General features: G+C 35.7%; 1 protein-coding gene across 3 annotated transcripts in view; it reads right to left on the reverse strand.

The window, feature by feature from the left end:
• The window catches only part of Sema3a (semaphorin 3A), a 318,416-nt gene that overhangs the window by 120,902 nt on the left and 173,737 nt on the right, over positions 1-23,777 (reverse strand). For all 3 annotated transcript variants that reach the window (XM_069996371.1, XM_069996370.1, XM_069996372.1), the window contains one exon: positions 19,263-19,382. In XM_069996371.1, coding sequence (XP_069852472.1) covers positions 19,263-19,382 — 120 coding nt within the window. The remainder of the gene's footprint in view (positions 1-19,262; positions 19,383-23,777) is intronic.

The raw sequence follows: 23,777 nt of genomic DNA on the forward strand, positions 1-23,777 counted from the left end.
AGCAAGAAATTTTGAAAGTTGTGGACACAACTTACTGTTATGTATGTATTTGTTCTCAACAAATAAAATAATAGCTATTGTTGAGCCTTTGTTCAGTTTAGTGAAGTTAGAAATGGTTAAAATCTTCCAAATTCATTTTTTATTAAACATTTCCAAAGCATAGAGTGTTTAATTTCAAAATATTTTTATTGTTTGTCTTACAAGATTATCATGTTTTAAAATCCAAAGGAGAGGAAAAATATGGTCAAAATGTTAATATATATCATACAAAATTAAGAAGAATGAAGGAGATAGACCAGACGAGAAACTGGAGGCTAAACAAGCTCTCATATAGAAAGCAGTTTTAGTGTTCCATTGAACAGTCCTAGGCTAGAGAATCCCACCAAGTGTGGCATCACAGTACAGAGAGTTTGGCCAAAGAGGAAAAATCCAGGCAGCTTGTTCAAGGAGACAGAACTGAGCACTTGCCAGTAGCCATGGCTGTGGTGGCTGCAGCTGTGGCCGCAGCTGCTCTACCAACAGAGAAAGTCTGGGACAAAGCAAAGGAGCCTGATGTGGCATGTGAGCAGATTCTACTTACTACAAGCAAGAAATGACAAGGAACAGAAATTTTCATCCTGCTGATCGCAGATCAGGGACAGCCCAGGAACCAAGAGTCTGGTGTGAGTAGAACCCTGACATCTTCACTCCTTCTCCCAGAGCCATGGTAGAAAAGGTAGCCCCTCCTCAACCACCAAGGAAGATCTCCATCTTTGATACTGACAAAGGCAGGGCCTAGTAGCTAGCTTCAACCCTGTCCTTGGAAGAAAACAACTGGAGCCATTATCAGGTCACAGGAACTTCACCTGACCTGCCAGGCACAGTTCTACCCAAGGGATAGTTACCTAGCTGAGGAAGAAGAAGCTCTACCCCCAGAGGAGTGACTTTCTTCACTGGGTAAAAAGAGCCAGAGGCTGCCCCTCCCCACTGCAGCCTACAAAAAGAATTGAAACTCAGTAAACATAAACCCTGAGAAGGCTCCAGGCTGAGGTCTGTGAGTGTCTCAGGAGCTATCCCCTCAGGGAAAAGCTACTGATTGTGGATAGGCCTCAACCCTACCCAGAACCTAGCCTCATCACAGCAACTCCAAACTAGAGGAAACAGCCATATCCCTCTTTTGTGATAATCAAAGCAGATCTCTCTCCCACTGAACTAGCCTGGGAGGAGGATCACAAGGTCCTGTGTAAGGCAGAGTTGTCTGCTTGCTCAAACAAACTGACTTAAGAAACCTATCAAGGCACAGGAAAACCAAACACCACAAGCAGACCAGAGACTCCACTAAGAGACTGGTTATGGGCACAGGGGAGATACAAGATCTCCTCCCCCCACAAAACAAATCAAATAACTCTTTTCTCTACATATTATTATTATTTTAAATTGTTTTCTATTTTTTTCTTTCATAATTTTTACTTTAGGAGTGTATGTGAGTGTGTATGCTTTTCTTTTTTTAAATCTCCTTTGATCTTTTGGTCCTTTTTTCTTTTTCTTTTTTTTTTTTTTTTTTTTTTTTTTTTTTTTGCGTGACTTAATTGCTGTTCTGCTCATCCCCAGATATACTTGTCATTGATTATTAGACCTTACACCTCATTGTATACATATTTAATCCAGAAACTTATTACTTAATTCACAACCACTTAGACTTCTTTAATAGTAGTATTATTTCTTTATACCTATATAACTTTCAAGTATTCCAATTTTAAGAATTTTTTATTTTTTTCATTTTTATCTTTCCCCTCCTCTCATCCTATTCTTTTCTTCTCTCAATACCATTTCTTTATACTTGCATAATTTTGAGTGTTTCATTTTTTTAAATTTAAATATTTGTTTTTCCATTTTTTTCTTTTCTTTTTTTTAATCTTTCTATCATTCTGTCCTATCTATTCCCCTCTCTGAGATTTGGACATGGTTAAATTCACTCTCCTTTTATCTCTCCACATCCCTCTTAATCCTATTTTTTCTCCACAATTTTCCCTAAACCTAATCATTTCTGGTTTGCTGAATGCCTCTTTGATGTTCTTAGCCCATTAATCCATAGTTGTTTGATGTTGAATAGATTGTATCTGTTGAACTAGAATGTATCTGCAGCCATTTCCACTGTGCAACTACAGGACTCTGGTTGATGCTTGCCTTAATATAGTGTTCTAGGCATAAAATTGGTGTTACTTTCATACCAAATGGCAAAACAAGCCAGAGAAACACAAGAAAAATGGCAAGTCCAGGTATCTCAGCATCAAATCATGATAATCAGTGACAGAACAGTTAATGAATAACCCAGAGGAGAGTCCCCCAAAAGCTCTACAAACACTACTGGTAAACATGGTGAATGAAAAGATTGAAAACCTGCAAAGGACTCAGTGTGAGAGTGATAGAGAGTGAGACGAAGTGAAATAAAGATTAATACAAGAACTTCACGAGCATGTTGAGGCTAACCAAAAATTATGACAGGAATCTCATGTGAGGAAGCTACTCAAAGACTAGTACCGAAATTGTGTGAGCAGGCTGAGAACAGTCAAAGAGAAAGACAGGAATTGCATGAGCATGAGGAAATTAATCAAACAGTAATACAGGAATTGTGTGAGCAGGATGAAAATAGACAAAGATCAATAGAGGCATTCATGGAATCCATGAACAGAGAACTGAAGGAATTCAGGAGACACAAAGGGAATGCTGAATGGAGCCCATTAGAAGGAAAGAGAGTCCAAGGAAACAATAACCAATCAACTAAGTGATTTGAGAATAAACACTGAACACCAAATTAAGGAAGTAAAGAACTTCATACAAGATCTAAAACAAAGCTCCAACAAAGAATTTGAAGCCACCAAAGCCAACCAAGTAGAAGGATAGGAAATAAAATTGAAAAAAAAAAAGTAGAAAGTCTTGACAGTAGGTTAGACCATGCAGAAGATCAAATCTCTAGGATTGAAGACAGCCTAGATATTACACAGAAAAAAACATACAACTATACAAGACAAATCCAAGAAATATGATAGATCTATTCAACATTTGGAAGACACCATCAGAAGGCCTAATCTGAGGATAATGGGTGTGTAGAGAAGCACCTAGAGACAGAAGTTAATGGTCTAGAAAATTTATTTAACAGGATCCTAGCAGAGAACTTCCCAAACATGCAAAAAGATAGGCCTATTCAGATACAAGAAGCTTTTAGAACCCCAAATAGACCAAACCAGAACAGGACATCCCACCATTACATTATAATCTGCACAGGATCAATTCAGAGCAAGGAAAGGATACTTAGAGCTATCAAGGAGAAAAGATCAATCACCTATAAAGGGAAATCAATTAGAATCACCTCAGATTTCTTAGCAGAGACCATTAAAACCAGAAGAGTCTAGAATGATGTATGCCATGCCCTAAAGACAAACAACTATCAACCAAGAATACTGTATCCAGCTAAACTCTCTTTCATAACAGAAGGTCACAGAAAAAACTTCCATAGCGAAGAAAAATAGAAACAATATATCTCCACCAAACCAGCCCTACAAAAGATACAAAAGATTTTCTACACATAGAAAACCTATAAGACCACAATAAGGGCCAAGAAACCTCACCCAAAATGAGAAACTAAGAACCACAGGAAGAAACCAGCTGTGGCAGCCCCCAAGAAGGTGGATAACATGGCAGGAATTACCAAACACCTCTCAGTCCTAACTCCCAACATTAATGGACTTAACTATCCAATTAAGCCATATATACTTTCTAGTTGGATTAAAAAGCAAGATCCTTCTCTCTGCTGCCTTCAAGATTCACACTTTCCCCATAAAAACAAACATTCTGAAAGTGAAAGGCTGGAATAAAATCTACCAAGCAAATGGACCCCATAAACAGGTGGGAGCTGCAATTCCAATATCAGATGAAATACCTTCAAATTAAAATTAGTGAGAAGGGATAAAGGGATAAAGGGATACTAATTAAGGGATCACTTCTTCAGGAGGATATTACAGTTCTAAATCTCTATTCACCAAAAAAGAACACCCAAATTCATCCAAGAAACACTACTTTCCCTCAAATCTCACATAGATCCAAAGATATTAATTGTTGGGGACTTTAACACACCACTATCCCCACTAGATAGATCAACTTAGCAAAAACTCAAAAGAGAAAACACAGATCTAAACAACTTCATAGATCAACTAGATCTAACAGACATCTATTGAATATTTCACCCAGCAGCATCAGAATACACATTTTTCTCAGTAGCACATAGAACATTTCCAAAATAGACTACAGTTTAGGTCACAAAGCAAACTTGTCAAAATTCAGAAACATTGAAGTTATACCTTTCATTCTCTCAGACCACAAGGGAATAAAATTAGAACTCAACACCAAAAGCCACCAAAGAAAGTCCTTTAACACAGGAGGCTGAACAACACACTGCTGAATCACCAGTTAGTCATGGAAGAGATTAGAAATACTCAACAAAATACTCAACAAAAATGAACACACAAATTATCAGCTCCTCTGAGACACAGCAAAGGCAATACTCAGAGGCAAGTTTATAACTCTGAGTTCCTACATCAACATATTGGAGAGATCTGAAACCAACAATTTATGAGACATCTGATCCTCACTGAAAAAGAGCAGCAAGCTAAACTCCTATCCAGTAGATGAAAAGAAATAATTAAAATGAAATCAGAATTAAACAAATTAGAATAAAAAAACATAGAAAGAATCAACAAAACAGAGTTGGTTCTTTGAAAAAATTAACACAATTGACAGACCCTTAGCAAATCTTATCAGAAAAAGAAAGAACACACCCAAATAAACAAACTCAGAGATGAGAACGGAAGCATCACCACAGAAACAACCAGATTCAGGATATTATAAGGGAGTACTTCTCAAACATTTATGCTAATAACTTTGAGAATCTCAAAGAAATGGACAATTTCTTAGCAAATATCGACATGCCAAAAATAAACCAAGATGAGTTAAACCAACTTAACAGGCCTATATCGAACATTGAAATATAAATAGCAATAAGAGACCTCCCATCTAAGAAATCCCCAGCATTGGATAGACTTAAAGCAGAATTCTACAAGGCCTTTACCAAGAACTTACACCAATACTTCTCCAACTCCTCAATGAAATTGAAAGACAAAGTTCACTACTGAACTCTTTCTATAAAGCCATCATAATCCTCATCCCAAAACCAGGCAGGGACTCATCAAAGAAAGAGAACTATAGACCCATTTCTTTGATGAACATTGATGCAAAATTCTCAACAAAATTTTGGCCAATCGATTTCAACAATTCATCCAAAAATTCATACACCTTTATCAACAAGATTCATTACAGGGATGCAAAGCTGTTTCAATATACACAAATCAATTAACATAATTCACATCAACAAGAGCAAGAATAAGAACCACATGGTTATCTCAATAGATGCAAATAAAGCATTTGACAAGATCCAACACCCCTTTATGATGAAGGCTCTGGAAAAATTAGGAATCCATGGAACATTCCTCTATACAATAAAGGCTGTATATGACAACCTACAGCCAGCATTATACTTAATGGTGAAAAACTAAAGCCATTCCTCTTAAATCAGGAATGAGACAAGAATGTCCACTGTCTCCACGTCTCTTCAATCTAGTATTAGAATGCCTAGCTACAGCAATAAGACAAGATGCAAACATAAAAGGGATCCAAATAGAGAAAGATGAAGTAAAACATGATCTTGTATTTAAAGAATCCCATGGACTCTGCTCCCAAATTGCTCGAGCTGATTTCAAATTTTGGCAAAGTACAGGGTATAAAATTAACCCTCAAAAGCAATGGCTTTTCTGTATGCCAACAATGACAAGAGTGGCTGAAATCAGGAAAGCAACTCCATTCGTAATAGCCCCACAAAAAATAAAATACCTAGGAATTAACTTAACCAAAGAAGTGAAGGACCCCTATGATGAAAACTTTAAAAACCTGAAAAAGGAAATCAAAACAGAACCTAGAAAAAGGCAAATTATCCCATGGTCCTGGATATGAAGGATCAACATGGTGAAAATGGCAAAACTTCCCAAGGCTATCTACAAATTCAATGCGATACCTATCAATATTCCAACCTCATTCTTCAAGGAAATAGAAGAGGCAATCCAAAAATTCATATGGAACAATAAAAGACCCCAAATACCAAAAACAATCCTTAACAGAAAGAACAATGCTGGAGGAATATCAATACCAAATTTCAAACTCTACTACAAAGCCATAATAATCATAAAGTTTGGTACTGGCCCAAGAAGAGACCTCAGTACCAATGGAATAGAATTGAAAACCCAGAAATGAATCCACAGACCTATAGCCATCTAATGTTCAATAAGGTAGCTAAAAATAGAATGGAAGAAAGAAAGCCGCTTCAGTAAATGGTGCTGGAAAAAGTGGTTAATCACTTGTAGAAGACTAAAGCTGGATCCTTATATATTAACCTGCACCAGAATCAACTCCAAATGGATCAAAGACCTCAGAGTCAAAGCAGACAACCTGAAAACATTACAGGACTGAATAGGAGAAACCCTAAGTCTGTTAGGCACCGCCTAAAATTTTCTTAATAGAGACGTAACAAATCAAAGAAAGGTTGGACAAATGGGATTGCATGAAGTTGCAGAGCTTCTACATGGCAAAGGACATAGCTAGCAAGATCAATAGAAAACCCATGGGCGGGGAGAAGATTTTCACTAGTCATACAATGGACAAGTGTCTCATATCTAAATTATACTTGGAAGTCAATACCCCAAGAAGAAATCCTCAAAGAAAAAACTGTCCAATAAATAAATGGGCTAAAGATTTAACGAGACACTTCTCTGAAGAGGAAATAAGAATGGCCAATGGACATATGAAAAATGCTAAACCTCTCTAGCCATAAAAGAAATGCAAATCAAAACAACATTGAGATACCACCTCACCCCAGTTAGAATGGCTATTATCAAGAACTCGAATAACAACAGATGCTGGAGGGGATGTGGCCAAAAGGGAACCTTACTGCATTGTTGGTGGGAGTGTAAACCTGTTCAACCACTTTGGAAATTAGTATGGAGGTTCCTCAAAATACTCCACATAGAGCTTCCCTATAACCCAGCAATCCCACTTTTGGGCATTTACCCGAATAATCACAATCAAGAACATACTAAAGCTACCAGCACAACTATGTTTATTGCAGTATTATTTACCATAGCTAAAATATGGAAGCAATTCAGACACCCCTCAGTAGATGAATGGATCAAGAAAATGTGGTAGATATCCGGGCTCACGCCTGTAATCCTAGCTACTCAGGAGGCTGAGATCTGAGGATCGCGGTTCAAAGCCAGCCCGGGCAGGAAAGACCGTGAGACTCCTATCTTCAATAAACCACCAGAAAACCGGAAGTGGCACTGTAGCTCAAGTGGTAAAGCGCTAGCCTTGAGCTGAAGAGCTGAAGGACAGCGCCCAGTCCCAGAGTTCAAGCCCCACGACCGACAAAAAAAAAAAAAAAGAAAGAAAGAAAATGTGGTATATATACACAATGGAATTCTATGCCTCCATCAGAAAGAATGACATTGTCCATTTGTTAGGAAATGGAAAGATTTGGAAAAAATGATATTAAGTGAAGTAAGCCAGGCCCAAAGAAACATGGGTCCCATGGTTTCCCTCATGGTTTGCAATAACTTGTAAATGTCTGACACAAGCAGAAAGGGTCAGATAAGATGATGTTAAGCGAAATGAACCCCAAGATAGGGACGTAAGTGGGTTTTTTTTTCCTTTCCTCTTATTGTTTGTAACATTTTTATAAGGTACCACGTGATTTTTTTGTTGCTTTGTGTTATGTCCCTCCCCCACAGTATAACTCCCTTTTTCACTGTGTTTGATGTTGGTATAATTTGGGGATGGGCAGGGTAAAAGAAAATTGTTTAAATAGGGATACAGTTTGACCCATTGCAACAATGAGATGTACAAAGATGCTGTGTCGAAAAATGAACTTTACAATTTAGGCACAAGAGCGGGAGGGGGGAAGTGTAGTTGTGGAGATGGGAGGGAAAGGATGGTAGGGGAAAAATAAAGGAGGAGGCAACAATGCTTGATTTTAAAAAATGTACTCATTACTTGCTCATGTAACTGTAACCCCTCTGTACAGTATTTCACAATAAAAAAACATTAAAAAAAAAAAAGAAGAGTGAAGGAATAGTAGTGTAGCGGATGGATTGGTGAGAATGTTGACAGGGCAAAGTGGATCTAGATGCACTGTATTTATAAACTGCAGTGTTAAATGGCAACTCATTTGTTCAACTCCTTAAAAATAATAAAAAAAATTTAAAAATTAAAAATTTTACTTAAAAATTAATCCACCCTTTGAAGCAGTGGAGCAGGTGGCTCATACTTGAATCCTAGCTATGGAGGAGGCTGAGTTCTGAGGATTATGAATTGAAGCCATCCTGGACAGGAAAGTCTGTGACTCTCTAATTAACCACCAAATTGTTGGATGTGAACACATATATCTGTGGCTCAAATGGTAGATCACTAGAAAAAGTTTACAGACAGTGCTCATGCCTTGAGTTCCAGCCCCAGGACCAGCTTCTTTCCTCCTCCCCCACCAAAATAAATGTCTTTAATAACTAGATGTCATTTATTACCAAGCTCTGCATCTCATTTCCTCAGGAAAATGGAGACTATAGATTGTCAGGCATAGCATTATAAAAGGAATAGGTGTTCCGTACTTCAAATCTTCCATTTGTCCTTGAGATTTAGGCCAGTCCAGGGCAAGTAAATATAGGACAGTAGGCATCTACCCTTTCCAAGTTCAACAACTTAAATATGAGGTAAGGCAGCTATGCAATGCCAACAAAATTTAAATCCAGAGGAAAAAATGCCAGGATAAAAGCACTTAAAGAGCAACTTGAACTCTGGCACATAGACAAAACCACACTTGTAACACTAGAAAGATACAGACTTTTAACCTTTAAGTAAAGGCTAAAATCTCCAGTTGTGATCAGCTCCACTGAGATAACTAGTTGAAATAGAAACTAGTCTTGAAACACTTAATTAGCAATTTTTTCACTTAGGTGTATATGCTTAGTATGCATTAGATAAGTATTTATTTTTAATCAAGAGACAAATACTGAGGTGTGAAATTTTTGAGAGACCAATTAATGTCATTTCAGTGGCAATGAAAGTCACACAATAAGTTGGTGGCAGACTTGTGAATTGATTGTGGATCCCATTTCTAAAGCTGCTCAGCATTTCCTGAGATTGCTTTCAGTGACTAAAGATACACAATTAAAATACATTGGTGGGCTGGAGCATAAAAATAAAATGAAAATGGACAGTAGTTATTTTATGTGTTCTGATTTCTGACAATTCAAAATAATATTAGTTCCTTCTTATAAGTTTATAAGTCTGAAGGCTGTACTGTGGTAGCAGAACCTTTTTTTTTTTTTTTTTTGGGTCCGGTCGTGGGGCCTGAACTCTGGGCCTGGGCGCTGTCCCTCAGCTCTTCAGCTCAAGGCTAGCGCTCTACCACTTGAGCCACAGCGCCACTTCCGGCTTTTTTCTTTTTGCTTATGTGGTGCTGAGGAATCGAACCCAGGGCCTTGAGCATGCAAGGCAAGCGCTCTACCACTGAGCCACCTTCCCAGCCCATCAGAACCTTTTTTAATTGTTAGGTATATTAAGAAAATATGACAAAAAATTAACTGTGGTAAGATATGTTGGTGAATGCCTGTTATTCCAGTACTAAGGAGACTAAGACATATAAATTTGGGACAATTTTTAGTTATATAAAGAATTCTAGATGATTTAGAGAAAGATCAAAATAAAAATCAGGTGCTGGTGGCTCAGCATCATCATGCCAGTTACCTAGGAGGCAGACATTGGTAAGATCATGGATAAAGACCCGCCGGGTCTTTAAGACTCCATCTCAACCGAAATAGCTAGTCATGATGGCATACATCTGCAATCCTTGCAATGTGGTAGACTGAGTTTGGGAGAATCATGGTTCTAGATTCGGCCTGGATTAAAGACAGTGATCTTATCTCAAAAAGTAACTAGAGCAAAATTTGGAAGTGTGGATCAAGTGGAGAGCACCAGGGTTGCAAATTTAAAGCCCTGAATTCAAATGACAGTATTGTCCAAAACAGCAACAAAAATCCCAAACCAAAAAACCTAATTGAATGTTGATAGTCTAGGTCTTTCAAGTATTTAAGGCAATGGTTGAATAAAGAATTATCCTTCAGAAACCGGTGCTGGTAGCTCATGTCTATAATCCTAGCTACTCAGGAAGCTGAGATCTGAGGATTGAAGTTCAAAGCCAGATCTAGCAGGAACATCCATGAGACTCTTATTTCCAACTAACCACAAGAAAAAAAACTGTAAATGGTGCTGTGGCTCAAGTGGTAGAGAGCTGGCCTTGAGCTGAAGAGCTCAGGGACAATGCACAGGCCCAGAGTTCAAGACCCATGACGGAAATAAAAAGAAAAAAAACATTCACATAAATATATTTGTTTTAGTTGAAATCTTTAAAGCTTCCTAATTAGAGAGAGAGAGATGTCATGGCATAGGTCTGCAATCCCAATACTTGGGAGGCTGAGGCAGGGGAATCACAAGTTCAAGGCCATCCTGAGCCTCCTAGTGAGACCCTGCCTTACAATAACAGAATGTATCCAGAAGTTTGAACTTGAGTTAATTGTACATTCATCCCCCCCCCCACAATAATATTTCAGTAGGCATACTAGCTAAGGTCCCTTTACACTAAATATAATAGAATGATGATTATGCCCGTCTATTGTTACTTGATAATTGGATAATTTTCTTCAAAATGAATTCTAACTTTTCCCTCAAAATGAATTTCAGTTCAGACATAAAAACTATTAACAATTTCCCCACCTGTGTCTGGGTAGATAAGAATAGGTGGGTTTTCTTTGTTCAGTCTCCAGATTATATGCAGAGAGAATCAATAGCAGATGTAACTTTCTTTGGGCTATCCAAAAACATTTTTTTTAAATCAAGACAGCACTCTCTGGTTACATTATTATCATAATATTTTAAAGAACTCTGAGAAATTGTCATTGCCATGGAATTTTACCAATTTGATTAGTACTGTCACATCTTTAGTAATGAGAATTTCATATTACTTCCAGTGAGGATCTTGGTAAGGCAACTTATAATCCACTTAACTGGAAATTCAATGTTTTGAAATTGTTTAGACTTGAATATTAATAAACACATGGTACAGTATAATTCCAATGGGATATAATATTGATGTCATTAGAAAGGCCATATGTTATGGTGTGGTTATGTGAACAGATTTACTGACTGTGTGATGATAGGTAACTTCTTGAAGCTTTCTGAGCCCTGTTCCCCCCCCCCATCCCCACAAAAAAGATAATGTTTACTTCACAAAGTTGTGATAATCACATGCTAGAATCTTGATGAGAATGTCTAATATGCCAACATTCATGGGATGTAGAAGGGAATCGAGGGAGGGAAGTTGGGCAGAAAATTACAAATAATATCCTTATTTAAATCCCACACAACCAGCATCAATTAATGTAGTAATTTAGGACAAAAATAAAGCAAGGCTTAGTGGTATTTTTAATAGTAAAATGCTTCTTTGTAGGTGCTGTATGTTTAATGTCATTTCTTTCTGTTTGGTTTTTGGTTTGTTTGGAGTGACTTTTCAAACAATGTTTTATTTGAAGCAGAATGCTGTTAACTCATGCCTGTAATCCTCATTACTCGAGGGGCTGAGATCTGAGAACTGGATTGTAGTTCAAAGTCAGTATGGGCAGAAAAATTCTGTGAGACTGTTATCTCCAATTAAGCAGCAAAATGCCATTTTATAAAGTTCTTTATAAATTTCTTTAAACTCAACTTATTTCGTACTTCTCAGTATCCTTTTTGGAAAAGCAGTATATTCTTTGTGCACTGGGCTATTTTCCATCTTCTATTAGACTATCTTTCTGTCTGCCTTACTACTAATTGTTTCCACTGTCTCCTAAACATTCATCTATCCCACATTCCCCTTTTCAATGTCAGTTTCAATTGAACACACTTATTTACTCATCAAATGTTTCAAGATTTATAATCATAACCTGGTTCAAACTATCTCATTTGACTTTTTGCTGATAAAGCAAATGAATATATTGATGCAAAGTAGAACACATGTATTACTTATTCAAGAAATATTAGTTGTTGGAAATATAATTCTTATAATTACTAAAGTTATATTTTATGTGTATATTGGGCTTTTACTGATTGCATTTCTTCACCATTAATATTAGCATCTCACTTACAAAAACACTGTTACTTTTGTTAGCATGAAAGTCAATTTTATTGCTATAAAATCATTTATCTGAATACAAATTGATTCCAAGGTCACTTCAAACTTGAATCAACTCAGATTATTATCCCTTTCTGTTCTCTTAAATCTCTTTAATAAATAAAACACCTATTGCAAAAGGTTCAGTCTACTCATTTCAACTTTCCTTTTTGCTGAACTGATTGCTTTATAGTACAATTCTAAGATCTAGTCTTACCTCCTCCCATGTTATAAGCTAATTACTTCTCTGTAGCATCCCATGATATATTTTTTCTCTAAATTTCTGTTGCATTTTATATATTATTATACATTGTTAAATGTAACAATATACTTGATTCTGTGTTTTGTTTTGTTTTGTTTTTTGTTGGTTGTGGAGCTTGAACTCTGGGCCTGGGTGCTGTCCCTTGGTTCTTCAGCTCAAGGTGAATGCTCTATCACATAAGGTACAGCACCATTTCCATGTTTCTGGTGGCTAACGGTGATGAAAGTCTCATGGACTTTCCTGCCCTGGCTGTTTGAACTGCAGTCCTCAGATATTAGCCTCCTGAGTAGGTAACCGGCGCCTGGCCTGTGTGCTTATTTTCACTCTTTCTAATGTGGCCACTAGATAAATGGATTTTTTTCCTATTTCTATTGGATAGAAATGTCCTTAATGGCTCTAAATGATTGAGGATACATCAAAAGATGTTCAAAAGATGCTTCAAATATGTTTTTTTAATCAAGCCTTATCAATAATAATCTGATTTGGGGCTTATGAAGTCAATTTGTATGCAAGTATGAAAGTAACCTTCTTATTTATATGCCATAAGAGATTTTCTTGACCTATCTCTGTCAAGATAAGGTTTTAAAATGAATGTTTTATTTATTTATTTACTTATTTACTTATGTTCAGACCTCAAGTTAGCTGGCTCAAGTTTGGAATGGTTGACATGCTGTAAGGCAGTGAGATACTGTTATCTAGGAGAGAAGCAGAGTTGCAAACATTCTATGTGTGGTGATGCTGCTGCAGCTGAGAGCCATGAAGACCAGGAATCTGAGGCTTTAGAACAAGGGCAAGGAGATATATTCAGGCATGAACATAGGAAATGTTTTCTTAAAAACCATCCCCTGAAGGTTTTCCAGTATACAGCCAAGGTTATCCCATAGTGTGTATTTTCTAACAGTTACTAAATGGTTGCAACTACAAATCTGCGTGTACACTTCTCATACATAATTTTAAGTGACAAAAAATCCCTCCAAACCAACAACAAAACTCCAAGAAATAAAAACAATTATTAAAGTTATTAATGGTAACACCATGTGAAAATGATATTACTGTGTATTCCAAAACGTATCTTTTTGTAATGGGATCTTGGTCCTCATTTTCCCAGGCTAGTCACTGGGATGAAAGACCTATGCTACTTGCTTCTCTGGGATGGTTTAATTCTCTCACAAATTTCCTATTTTAACCAAAGCAAAATTTTCTTTCACATATTACACTCTGACCCTATCTTGGCCCTTATTTGGTGGAATATATTTGCCTATTGAGTTAGCTTTTGGTCCTCATTAACCCAAGAAAATGAAAGGAATAATCTTGGCACTTGTGTGATCATAAGCCTCATTCATGCTAATGAAGGCACTAAAATGTTCAAATTGTGCATGATTAAGAGGCAGTTTTCCTTTTAATAAGGGATTGAGAGTGGTATCAATGCATCATCATAGCCTCAGGAAACCTTTCTTTTTGTTCAAACACTTTCTGGCAACAGGTGAACCATAAGAGCTAAAACATGTAACTATGTAACTTTTGGATATGCAAGTTGTGAATGGCATGTTAACATTTCCATTTTATCTCCCACTGTTCTTAGGAATAAAATATTGTGAAATAGCATGAGAAAAAAACTTTTTACAAAGGAATCAGGAAAGTAAGAGTAAGTAAAAGAATGTTAATCTCATAACTATTATATATGTGCAAAAACTATTCAAGTCAAAGCAAGTCAAAATACAAAACTATGTTTTGAAACATTTTAAATAAAGTGTGAGAATATAGTTTTCAATTTTATGTTTCTCTTTGTTCATTTTTAATAAGTTTTTAGTGTTTGCTATAGTCTTGTTTCTAAACATAATTTCGTTGCCCTTTCTACCCAACATGGCTAAAAATTCTATTAAATTTGAGAACTGATTTGATTGGTAATATGTACAGTTTAGAATGTTAATAATCCACAGAAAAATCCACTGTTGAGCTACATCCTTTTAGAATTTATGAACTGTGAAGCTTATTCTCAAATACAAACAGCAGATTGTTAAAAATTTTAATTTGCAACATATATGGTAACATTATTTATCAAGCATAACGACTCATATAAAGTCAGTCTTCCAATGTGCTTCAAGCATTCAATAGATTAGAAAAGAAATCCCCAGACACCACAAAGGACTTAACTCTAACTACACTTGGCTCAGGTTAGCAGAGTAAATGAGTGATAGACTCCCTCTGGTAAAGACAATGAACAACGAGGAAGAAGTTGCCAATGAACCTTGACTTTTTCTCACCTTGCTTAGGTTACTATAAAGCAAATTCATGCTCCAACGCATGACTTATAAAAGATGGAAATGTACCACATATCCAGAATCAACTCCTCATTACTTTGCAAACAAATCTGAATGGCTAAATACTAATATTTCATTTTTATAAATAAATGCACACTTTACTAGAATAAATGGGTATGAGTTCATTGACAGAATACTACCTACTGCCTAAAAAACATTTTGGTATTGAGATTTATTACCAAAAATCATTTGATGCAGTTTTGCAAAAGAGTAAAATTCCTGTTCTTAGTGGGAAAGATAAATCGCAAACCTTTTTATTACATATACAGATATATTGACTGTCATTGTAAAACTGACTGAAGAGATAGCCATTAAGCCTCACTGTATTTCTTAATGTCCCTTAAGTTCTATCATAAATTGAGATCATGACATTATGAGAGTATTTATAGAGTTAATACTTTCCAGTTCTCATCTGGGTCCATTCATTTTTTAAGTTCCCTGCCAGTACATGCAAGAGGCCGATTTGGAATTTGAGAAAACATCCAGAGACTTCTTCGTAAAGCTTTACTTTTCCTAAATTCATACTTCTTTTATTAGCAGATGTAAATTTGAAGGGGAAATACCATATACCTTAAGCCATTTGGGACTAGTCTGACTCTTAAGGATGACTTACAATTTTCATTTGAATGGAAGAGATGCTGAGAGCTTCAGCTCAAAACTCATCTGTGCTCTAGCCCTGAATCATTCCTTCAGTGAACTCTGCAGGCATTTTATGACAAACATACACATGTGTATGAAGTATGTGACCTCATTGGCAGTTATCTGTAGTGTCAAGAGCTATTGGCAGATACCCAAGAATTGATTGACATATATCTTACAGAACTGGAGTTAATTAATATGTCTACCAATTCCCCAATGTACCACAGGAAACAGAAAATCTGTTTAATACAGCAATCAATGACATACTGTGTGTGGTCAAAGGCATTCACTATAGAGTAAGACTAGGTTTTTGGAGAATGTATTCAAGAATCTATATGCTGCTATTAAAACGCTAGAAAAGTAAAAGAAGTCATTTTTCATAAATGAAAGAATAGACTAGGAGATATTTGGCATATTGTTTTATCATTACTTAAAAGCAAGTGGTAATTTTCTCTTATAAGATCTGAAGCTATAAAATGATGAATGGAGCCCTGATTTGCTTCAAAAGTAATGTCTTTATTTTTGTGGCATTTTGCCATCTAGAATGTTAAATGCATAATGTTATTTTCTATCACTAAAGTTTTAAAAATCTTAGAAATTCAATGTAAGACAATGAGGTGTTTTAAAGGAAGAACACTGCTAAGAAAAAGGTGATTGTTAAAATATTGATGAAAGTCTTGAGAAAGCAAAAACCAAAATTTCTTATTTTTTCTTACAAAAATCATTTATAATAGCAAAAGGCTGGACTATCTTTTGAAAAGAACATTATATTCTATTATTTCATGTAATTTGGGGCAGGAATTTGCAGAGTATATATGCACTTCCTAAATGACAATTTAGGACAAAGGATTCTTTATCTGAAAAGTTACCCAAGTAAAAATGTAAGTTGGTAGATCTGAACTTCCCAAGAGTTATTAACTAAAATCCCAAAAACCCAGCTTCTGTCTTAATTTCTCTTTTCTTTCATACTCTTCCAAGATTTCCATTATTGCCATTCTTTTTCTAGCTGTATAAAGTACATACTGTCTATTTTACTCAACTTCACAAACAGCATAATCGGTTAAAGCCAAGGGTAGTATTTTAAGTACTAGTATAGATCAATTTAAAGCAGATTGTCTCAGAAGGCAGTTTAAGCATTGAAAATTAAATTTGATGTAGTCTAGACAAGCTATCTTGATAATATCTTTTCCAGAGTTTTGTAGATTGCCTGTCTAGACTGCTCTAAGTTCCCCAGGTAATTGCATAATCATCTTCTCTCTGACCTCCTAAACAGTCTGAAATGGGACTTCCTAATTTACAGTTTTCATGAACATAAAAATCATTGAGTTCTTTCTTAAAGGCTCTAAGTTTCGGATTCTCAGTCAAATACTTTCATCTCAAATCATTCCCACTCACTGGAGAAGTCTGTATGGTAAAGTCAATTTAATATTTCAGAGGAAGACATTGTGGACTAAGCCTGGATCTAAGCATTCCTTTACCAGCCCATCTATATGTAGAGATGAATAGTTGCTGAAAGAAATAGGAAATGTGCTGTTACTTTGATTAAATAGAAAACCAGAGTGGGAAAATATATGGGAAAAACTGATAAAACTAAGGGGAAACATGGGATTTTATTTGAAATGTCATCAATATTGTGTAAGCCTCAAATTTTAAAAAGGAGGGATGAAAGTAAGTGCAGAATTACCTCATAAAGGAAAGATTGTGTGGTATAATTTACAGCTTCAGATGAAATGAGGGACATTTAAAGAGTAAAGTAACCTTTGCTATTAAGCAAAAGAGCAATAACTTTCACTTGAAATATATACTTTTATTTTCTAATATTAATTGCTCTTGATCAGCATCTGCTGCCTATCAGACCATTTTTAATTCTCACAGCAGCTGTATAGACTCGTAGAACTTTCCAGACTAGAGACATAGGTATAGGAAAAGAAACAACTTACTTTAGAACAGGCAGTAGATATGGAGCTAAGGTTGGACAAAAACCCTACAGTCTGAGAGGACAGTCCAAGGATGAGATTAGAATTTTCCAGTGGCTATCCCAAAAAGGTCTATGAGTCATGCAATGCTTCAAGGCATGGGAGGCAAAGGGAGGTAGTAATAAGTCAAAATCTCACTTGTATATAGGGATACCTAGGTCCCCAAATATCGAATTTATTTTATCTATAATGAGACAGTCTTAGACAGCATGTGCAAATTTTCCAGTATTCTGCTGCTAGTTGCAGAAAAGGATCTCTAAGGTTGGAACCCTCATGTGACACCAGAGCCTATGTTTTCTCTACGTATCTGCAATTAGCAAACTTCATTACCAACCATAGATGGCATGATTCCTGACAGATGGCACAATCTAATGTGGACAGAGTTCTGCAGAACTATTTCTACAATTCAGAAAGTGGAACAATCATATTGTGTCTGTGTTTTAGAATATCTGATTGACTACTGAAGAAAATATCTGGGGAGGTAGCAATGAAGAAATGGTTTGATCAGAGGTGCTAAAATCTGTGTATAAACGTGAAAACAAATATTTGGGTTTCCTTTCCTAAAAATCACTTTTCATTAGTAACTATTGAATGTAGCATCAGGGATAGGTAATGTGCTTGTGTGGAAGCAAAGAACGAAGCATGCATGAGAATTGGATGGCCAAGGGCTATAGCCAAAATTGTTAAACTCTCAGAAAGTATTTTATCTTTCTAGACTCATGGGGAGATAAATGGAATTGTGTTTAACCTAGGAAATGTGACTTGCTCTACTAAGATACTACATCTTTTGAATAAAAAGAATAGAGGGATATTAGACTTTCAGGTATTTTAAGAAAGTTTAAATTCTAGGATTTGTGGTGAAGTGGCTAGCATGTAAATTAGATCTTATCTTTAGGATTCCCAGAAGTATTGTGTGAACAAATCCTTTTGTTTCTCGAACATTTCTGAATTCCAACTTGGAAGAAAACTCTGTGACAAATGATTTTCTTACCACATGAACATTTTGGTTCTTCTCATGACTTAGTGCCAAAAGTTATAAAAAGATTTATAATTAAAGGTAATTGATAAGCCCAACTCTCTGCTTTCAACATTAGCAATTTTGAAAAATTTTTAATGTTAAAATTTACCTAACTAGAATCTCCTTACTAAATTTTTTCTCTCAAAACATCTTTTAGCAGTAGTAGTTGAATAAAAGAAACATTTTCTCTTTGTTTTGTGTGTCAAGATAATAATCAAGAATCAAAGCAAAGCTTAGCTGAAACAGAACTCCAATGTTAATAATTGGGAGGTCAAATGTAAAATCAGATCAAATCATCATGCTCATGGATGACATCTTTTCTTAATTCTTAGGTAGAAGAAAACACTAGATAGTAGACACTTCTAGCTGAGTGTGGAAATGGAGGACAAGCTGGCAGTATATAAATGAAAGAGAAAACAGTGCAAGCTCAGCCTGCTGACATCTGCTGCTTTTGCAGAATGGATTGGACTCTGTAATGCTGGGTGAAAACAAATGTTTTCTTCTGCCTTCCTCCTGTTCCACAGTTGTTGTTGAGTGATGGCCTTATTCTTTTTGTATTCACAGATTAAAATTAAAAACAGCATCTGAATTTGAAATAGGTCCCATTGAATAGCAAATAGGCCCTAAATGAGCTGAAAAAGTTAGTAATGAAGCCTATGAATAGGAAAGGTCATGAATAAATAGCATTTTTGAAAGGCAGCTTTACCTCAGGATGATGTCCAACTTCAATATAGGTGCAAACTGGATGGAAAGCTCCAGTTCCACAGGCGTACAAATGAGTCTGATTATAAGCCTTCAGGACCTTGATGAAGTTAGCACATTCTTTCTGCAAAATAAAAGACAAGCAGTGAGCTCTAGCAGTTGGCCTGACTGAGGTACTGTCTAAGGTGCTGGGTATCTTGGATCATTCATCCCTTTCTCAACTATTTCAGGTCTTATTTACCATTGTATTGTTTTACACCTATTATTGCATGTATTAAAAATATAAACTTTTACCAAGTGTTGTTGCTCATGCCTGTATTCCTAGCTTCTTAGGAAGGCTGACATTTGAGGATAATATATCAAAGTCAAGGAAGAAAAAGTCCATAGGACTCTTATTTTCAATAAACTAGCAAAAAGCATGAAGTGGAAATGTCACTCAAGTGGTAGAGGGCCATCTTGACATTAAAAGCCAAGCAAGAATGTGAAGCTTTAAGTTCATACCACTCCCTGGCATAAATATCTATTATATCTATATCAATATCTATCTATTTATATCTATGTGTATCTACATATTTATATATGTCTCATTCTACACACACACACACACACACACACACACACACACACACACACACACACACACATTTTCCTTATTCTTGGGGATGTAACAAAATGATATTCAATGATATGATGTTCCATTACTCTTCACTAAAACTATTTTATTTGTACAAGAGATGAATAAAATTTCCAGATAATCAATAAGATGATTTTTCTAGGCATGAGGAGAGAAGCAAAGTTTTTACACAATAAATTACCTAAACAAGATAATGATAAAAAGTTTCCCTACAAAAATTAGTGATGAGTTTTAGGAAAGAAACAAAAATGACAGTTAACAGAAAAACCAAACATTATTAGTAATTTGTTAAATTTTCAAATAAGTATTCACATTCTCCATAGCATGAAGTGAATTTTTTTCTCTTGATTTGCTATTAGGCTTCCTTAAGTTTTATTTTTGTTTGCCTGTAAATATTTGATAAAGAAGCAAATCTGTAACTGTAAATAAAGGTAAACATGCAGAGAAGACTGGAACATAAATGAGACAGACAAACCTTATCAGAGAACTGGGTCAGTCAGGAAGTTTGTGACTGTTCTAAGTCTGTAAAGTATTCTCTACGACCTTTGACTTCTCAGGTGTCTAGTCAGAGTGTATTTGCACCTATATAGTCAGTTGGAGTTTATAACTGAAGTGTTATAATGATTTGAGTACATTTCCACATGAGTTTTGTATTCTGTCTTTGCAGCTGATGATTTTGTTCATAACTCCACTGGCCCATAAAATAAGAACCAGACAACCAAACCTATGCAGAATAATTGACATTTAAATTCAAGGAACTGCTTTTCAGCAGAACTTATCTTTCTAAGACTAAATAGATTCATATCCTTTGACTATATAAAGAAGAATTAATTCTACTTAAAGTAAAATATGAAAATCTCATTTCTTAACATAATGATATCTCCTTTCTTAACATAAGTGATTTATATGGGAAGAGGTAACTAGAATTTATATTTTTTCTACTGTTCTATCAAAAAAATCCCAAATGTTTCTTTTGTCTGTTAAAGCATTATAACAATTAAAATTATGCCCTGAATTCTGATGACTACAAGTTGTTCTATATGATGAAAAATTCCATAGCTCTAATTATGTACATATCCCCTTCATTTCTCACATCGAAGAGGTTATAGTTTAGGTAAAATGATGCAACAAATAAAACTTAACTTTCACTACTCTTCGGAACTCTTCATTCTCTTAAATTCCTCCTCCTTCCCCTGGAGGATAGGGCATGAAAGTTTGGGCAGAGGAAGGAACTTGCGGAAGGAAGGGAAACATCTGATAAACTCATTTATAAATGAGGCATTCATGAATCTAACCCAAAGGATACATTTGTACTCTTTTCGAAATTCAATCACGTGTAAAGAAGCCATTTTTCAGGAATATTTTACTTTGAAACATGTAGGTGGTCACACATTTTGTTTTCACATAAAGACAATCATCTCTCATTGTGGGCTCCATATTGAAGTATACAAGATGATAAATAGCAAGTTCCAGCACCATATGTCAAAACCATGATATTGGCTGTGTGTATCTTGGTAAGCAAATGGATATTCTAATAAATATAAAAGTGGCAGACCCAGATGGATGTCTTGTTCATTTTAGAAAAGAATAGGACTTTAGCTTGCTACCATGCATGTCATGATGTGCATGCCATTTTATACACCATTCCAATTTCTCTAGCTCTATCAGTGACACCTAAGTGCCTCCTAAAAAGTTTAATAACAGAACACAGTTCTGCATAATAATAAAAGAAAATAATATATATGTATAAGAACTTCAAAACAATAGGAATGCTCATGCCACCTCTGAAAATGTTATAGATATTATGAGCCTTTCAGTTCTAATAGATTAGATAGCTAATTAGCAATTTATCAGTGACTAAGTCTGTCCTTTCAAGGAAACTTAGCAGATTATAATTAATGCACAGAAACTCTCCAAGCTTTTGAGAGCCACAAAATTGGACCACACTGAACATCAAATTTCCAATTTGTTCTCTATTAACAGTTATAAAAAGAACCACTATACTATGACAACTATTCTTCTCCAGAGCCTTTGGAACAAAATCAATCACCAGACTATAGCTGTGAAACCTGGCAAAGGGCTCCACTGAGAATGCTGATAACAAGAGAGTCTATCTGTGTTACAAAGCAACTAGGCCCACCCTATTGGCCTAAGGCCTGGAATGATCTCCTTTCCGAGTTGGCAGCAAGTTGTTTAGCTGCCATGCCCCTGGGCTACCTCAATATTATTTTGAAAGTGAACGCTGATGAAAATAAAGTGGGGAGCAATTCTGTGGGCTTCCAGGGTGAAAAGATGTTGAAAGGGAACAAAAGTATGGAAGGAAATACTTTCAAAATGGGTTAAAAATAGCTGAGAGAAGAATTCTCTGCCACAATGGAAGAGGAAAGGGAATTGAATGGACTGGACAGAGAAGGACCCAAAACTTGAAAGAGACATGTTATTAAGGATTTGTTCTTAACAGAAAGCCTACACAAAGGAGTATCAATCCTTTCATTCATCTGCCTTTACTTTCTGGTTTGTGGCTGCCAAGGTTTTTTGAGTGTTCCCAAACAGGATATTCATTTCATTTGGAAGCAGCTTGGACCTTCCTCTAAAAAAGAAGGAAACGTGGCAGCAAAAGGAAACACACTTCACACATTTCTGCTCTGGGGAGACAGAAGAAGAGTGTTTCTGACCTTTGCTTGAACCATGACGTTTCTTAAAACTCAGAATGTAATGTACTTTTTGGCATTAAACTACTGCTCTGCTTTGCTCAGCTCTGGTGGATTTACAATGTAATAAAGACAGTGTAATCAGTTTGAAATGAATTCATTATTCAAGCCTCATTTCTTTCTGGAATATACGTTGGTATACATAAGATGAGCTTAACAACAAGTTGGCTTCCGGAAGCCAGGCAAACTTACCTCTCATTTTACTACAATTTATTCCACATCAACAAGACTGTGGTGTTATTAGTTTAGAAGTAAAGGTAAAGGCAGTTATAATCCAGTAAAATCTAAGGCCACACCTGAGAAGCATTGATCATTTTCCTTATTGACAAACCTGCTATACTTCCTTTTTAAGGGTTTCTAGTCTAGTCTAGTGGGTAGTGGAAGTATTCATGAAAATATTAGCCTGAAGAAATAAATTTAAGGGAGTATCTATCACCAGAAGAAAATATAGATACACAAGAGCCAAATGCACACTGATTCAAAAACAAACATTGCAGATATCTAGTGATGATTAAACTGTGTTACACAGACTTTTCCTGGATGGTTACAAAAATAAAGTCCATCCATCTGTCAAAACAACTGCTCCAAGCATGAAAATTAAAACAGAATTCGAGGTGTTTTTAACTAACTTCCGATCATTATATGCTTTCTACAAAAAGAAGATAATTTTACCTCCAATTTCAATTACCTCCTTGCCTATTCTTAAATTATGGATAGAACAATGAAAATTTACTCTAAACAAGGAAGAGGAAGATAGGAGAAAAGATTGTGAACAAGAACATTTGTATTTACATGCATTCAAGTTCAAGATTAATCCAACAATTTGTACTGGTTCAAATATAATTCGACCCTAAATGAATGGGCATAGAACTGCATTGCCTCAGGTCAGTGAGAATTCATTTTAAAAGAAGAAAAAAAAAGTTTTTAGCTCATCAGTAGTTCCTATAGAAATAGTTGAACATCATATTAGCAGCTGGGAAAGCAAAGGGAACCTTTTCTATTATGAGTAGATACATTTCTGCAGGAAAATCCATTAATAGGCTTAATTCCTGTAGTTAATCTGTTGACTTTTTTTCCCCCTATGGCCAATTTATTTGGCAAGCTAGCTGAATACTTGAATGCTCATGCCAAACCAGTAATCCATGAGATTGTTCCTGTCACTCATTTTATCTTT

Source organism: Dipodomys merriami, unplaced genomic scaffold, assembly GCF_024711535.1.
Source record: "Dipodomys merriami isolate MVZ:Mamm:240054 unplaced genomic scaffold, mDipMer1.0.p SCAF_5, whole genome shotgun sequence".
Taxonomy (NCBI): domain Eukaryota; kingdom Metazoa; phylum Chordata; class Mammalia; order Rodentia; family Heteromyidae; genus Dipodomys; species Dipodomys merriami.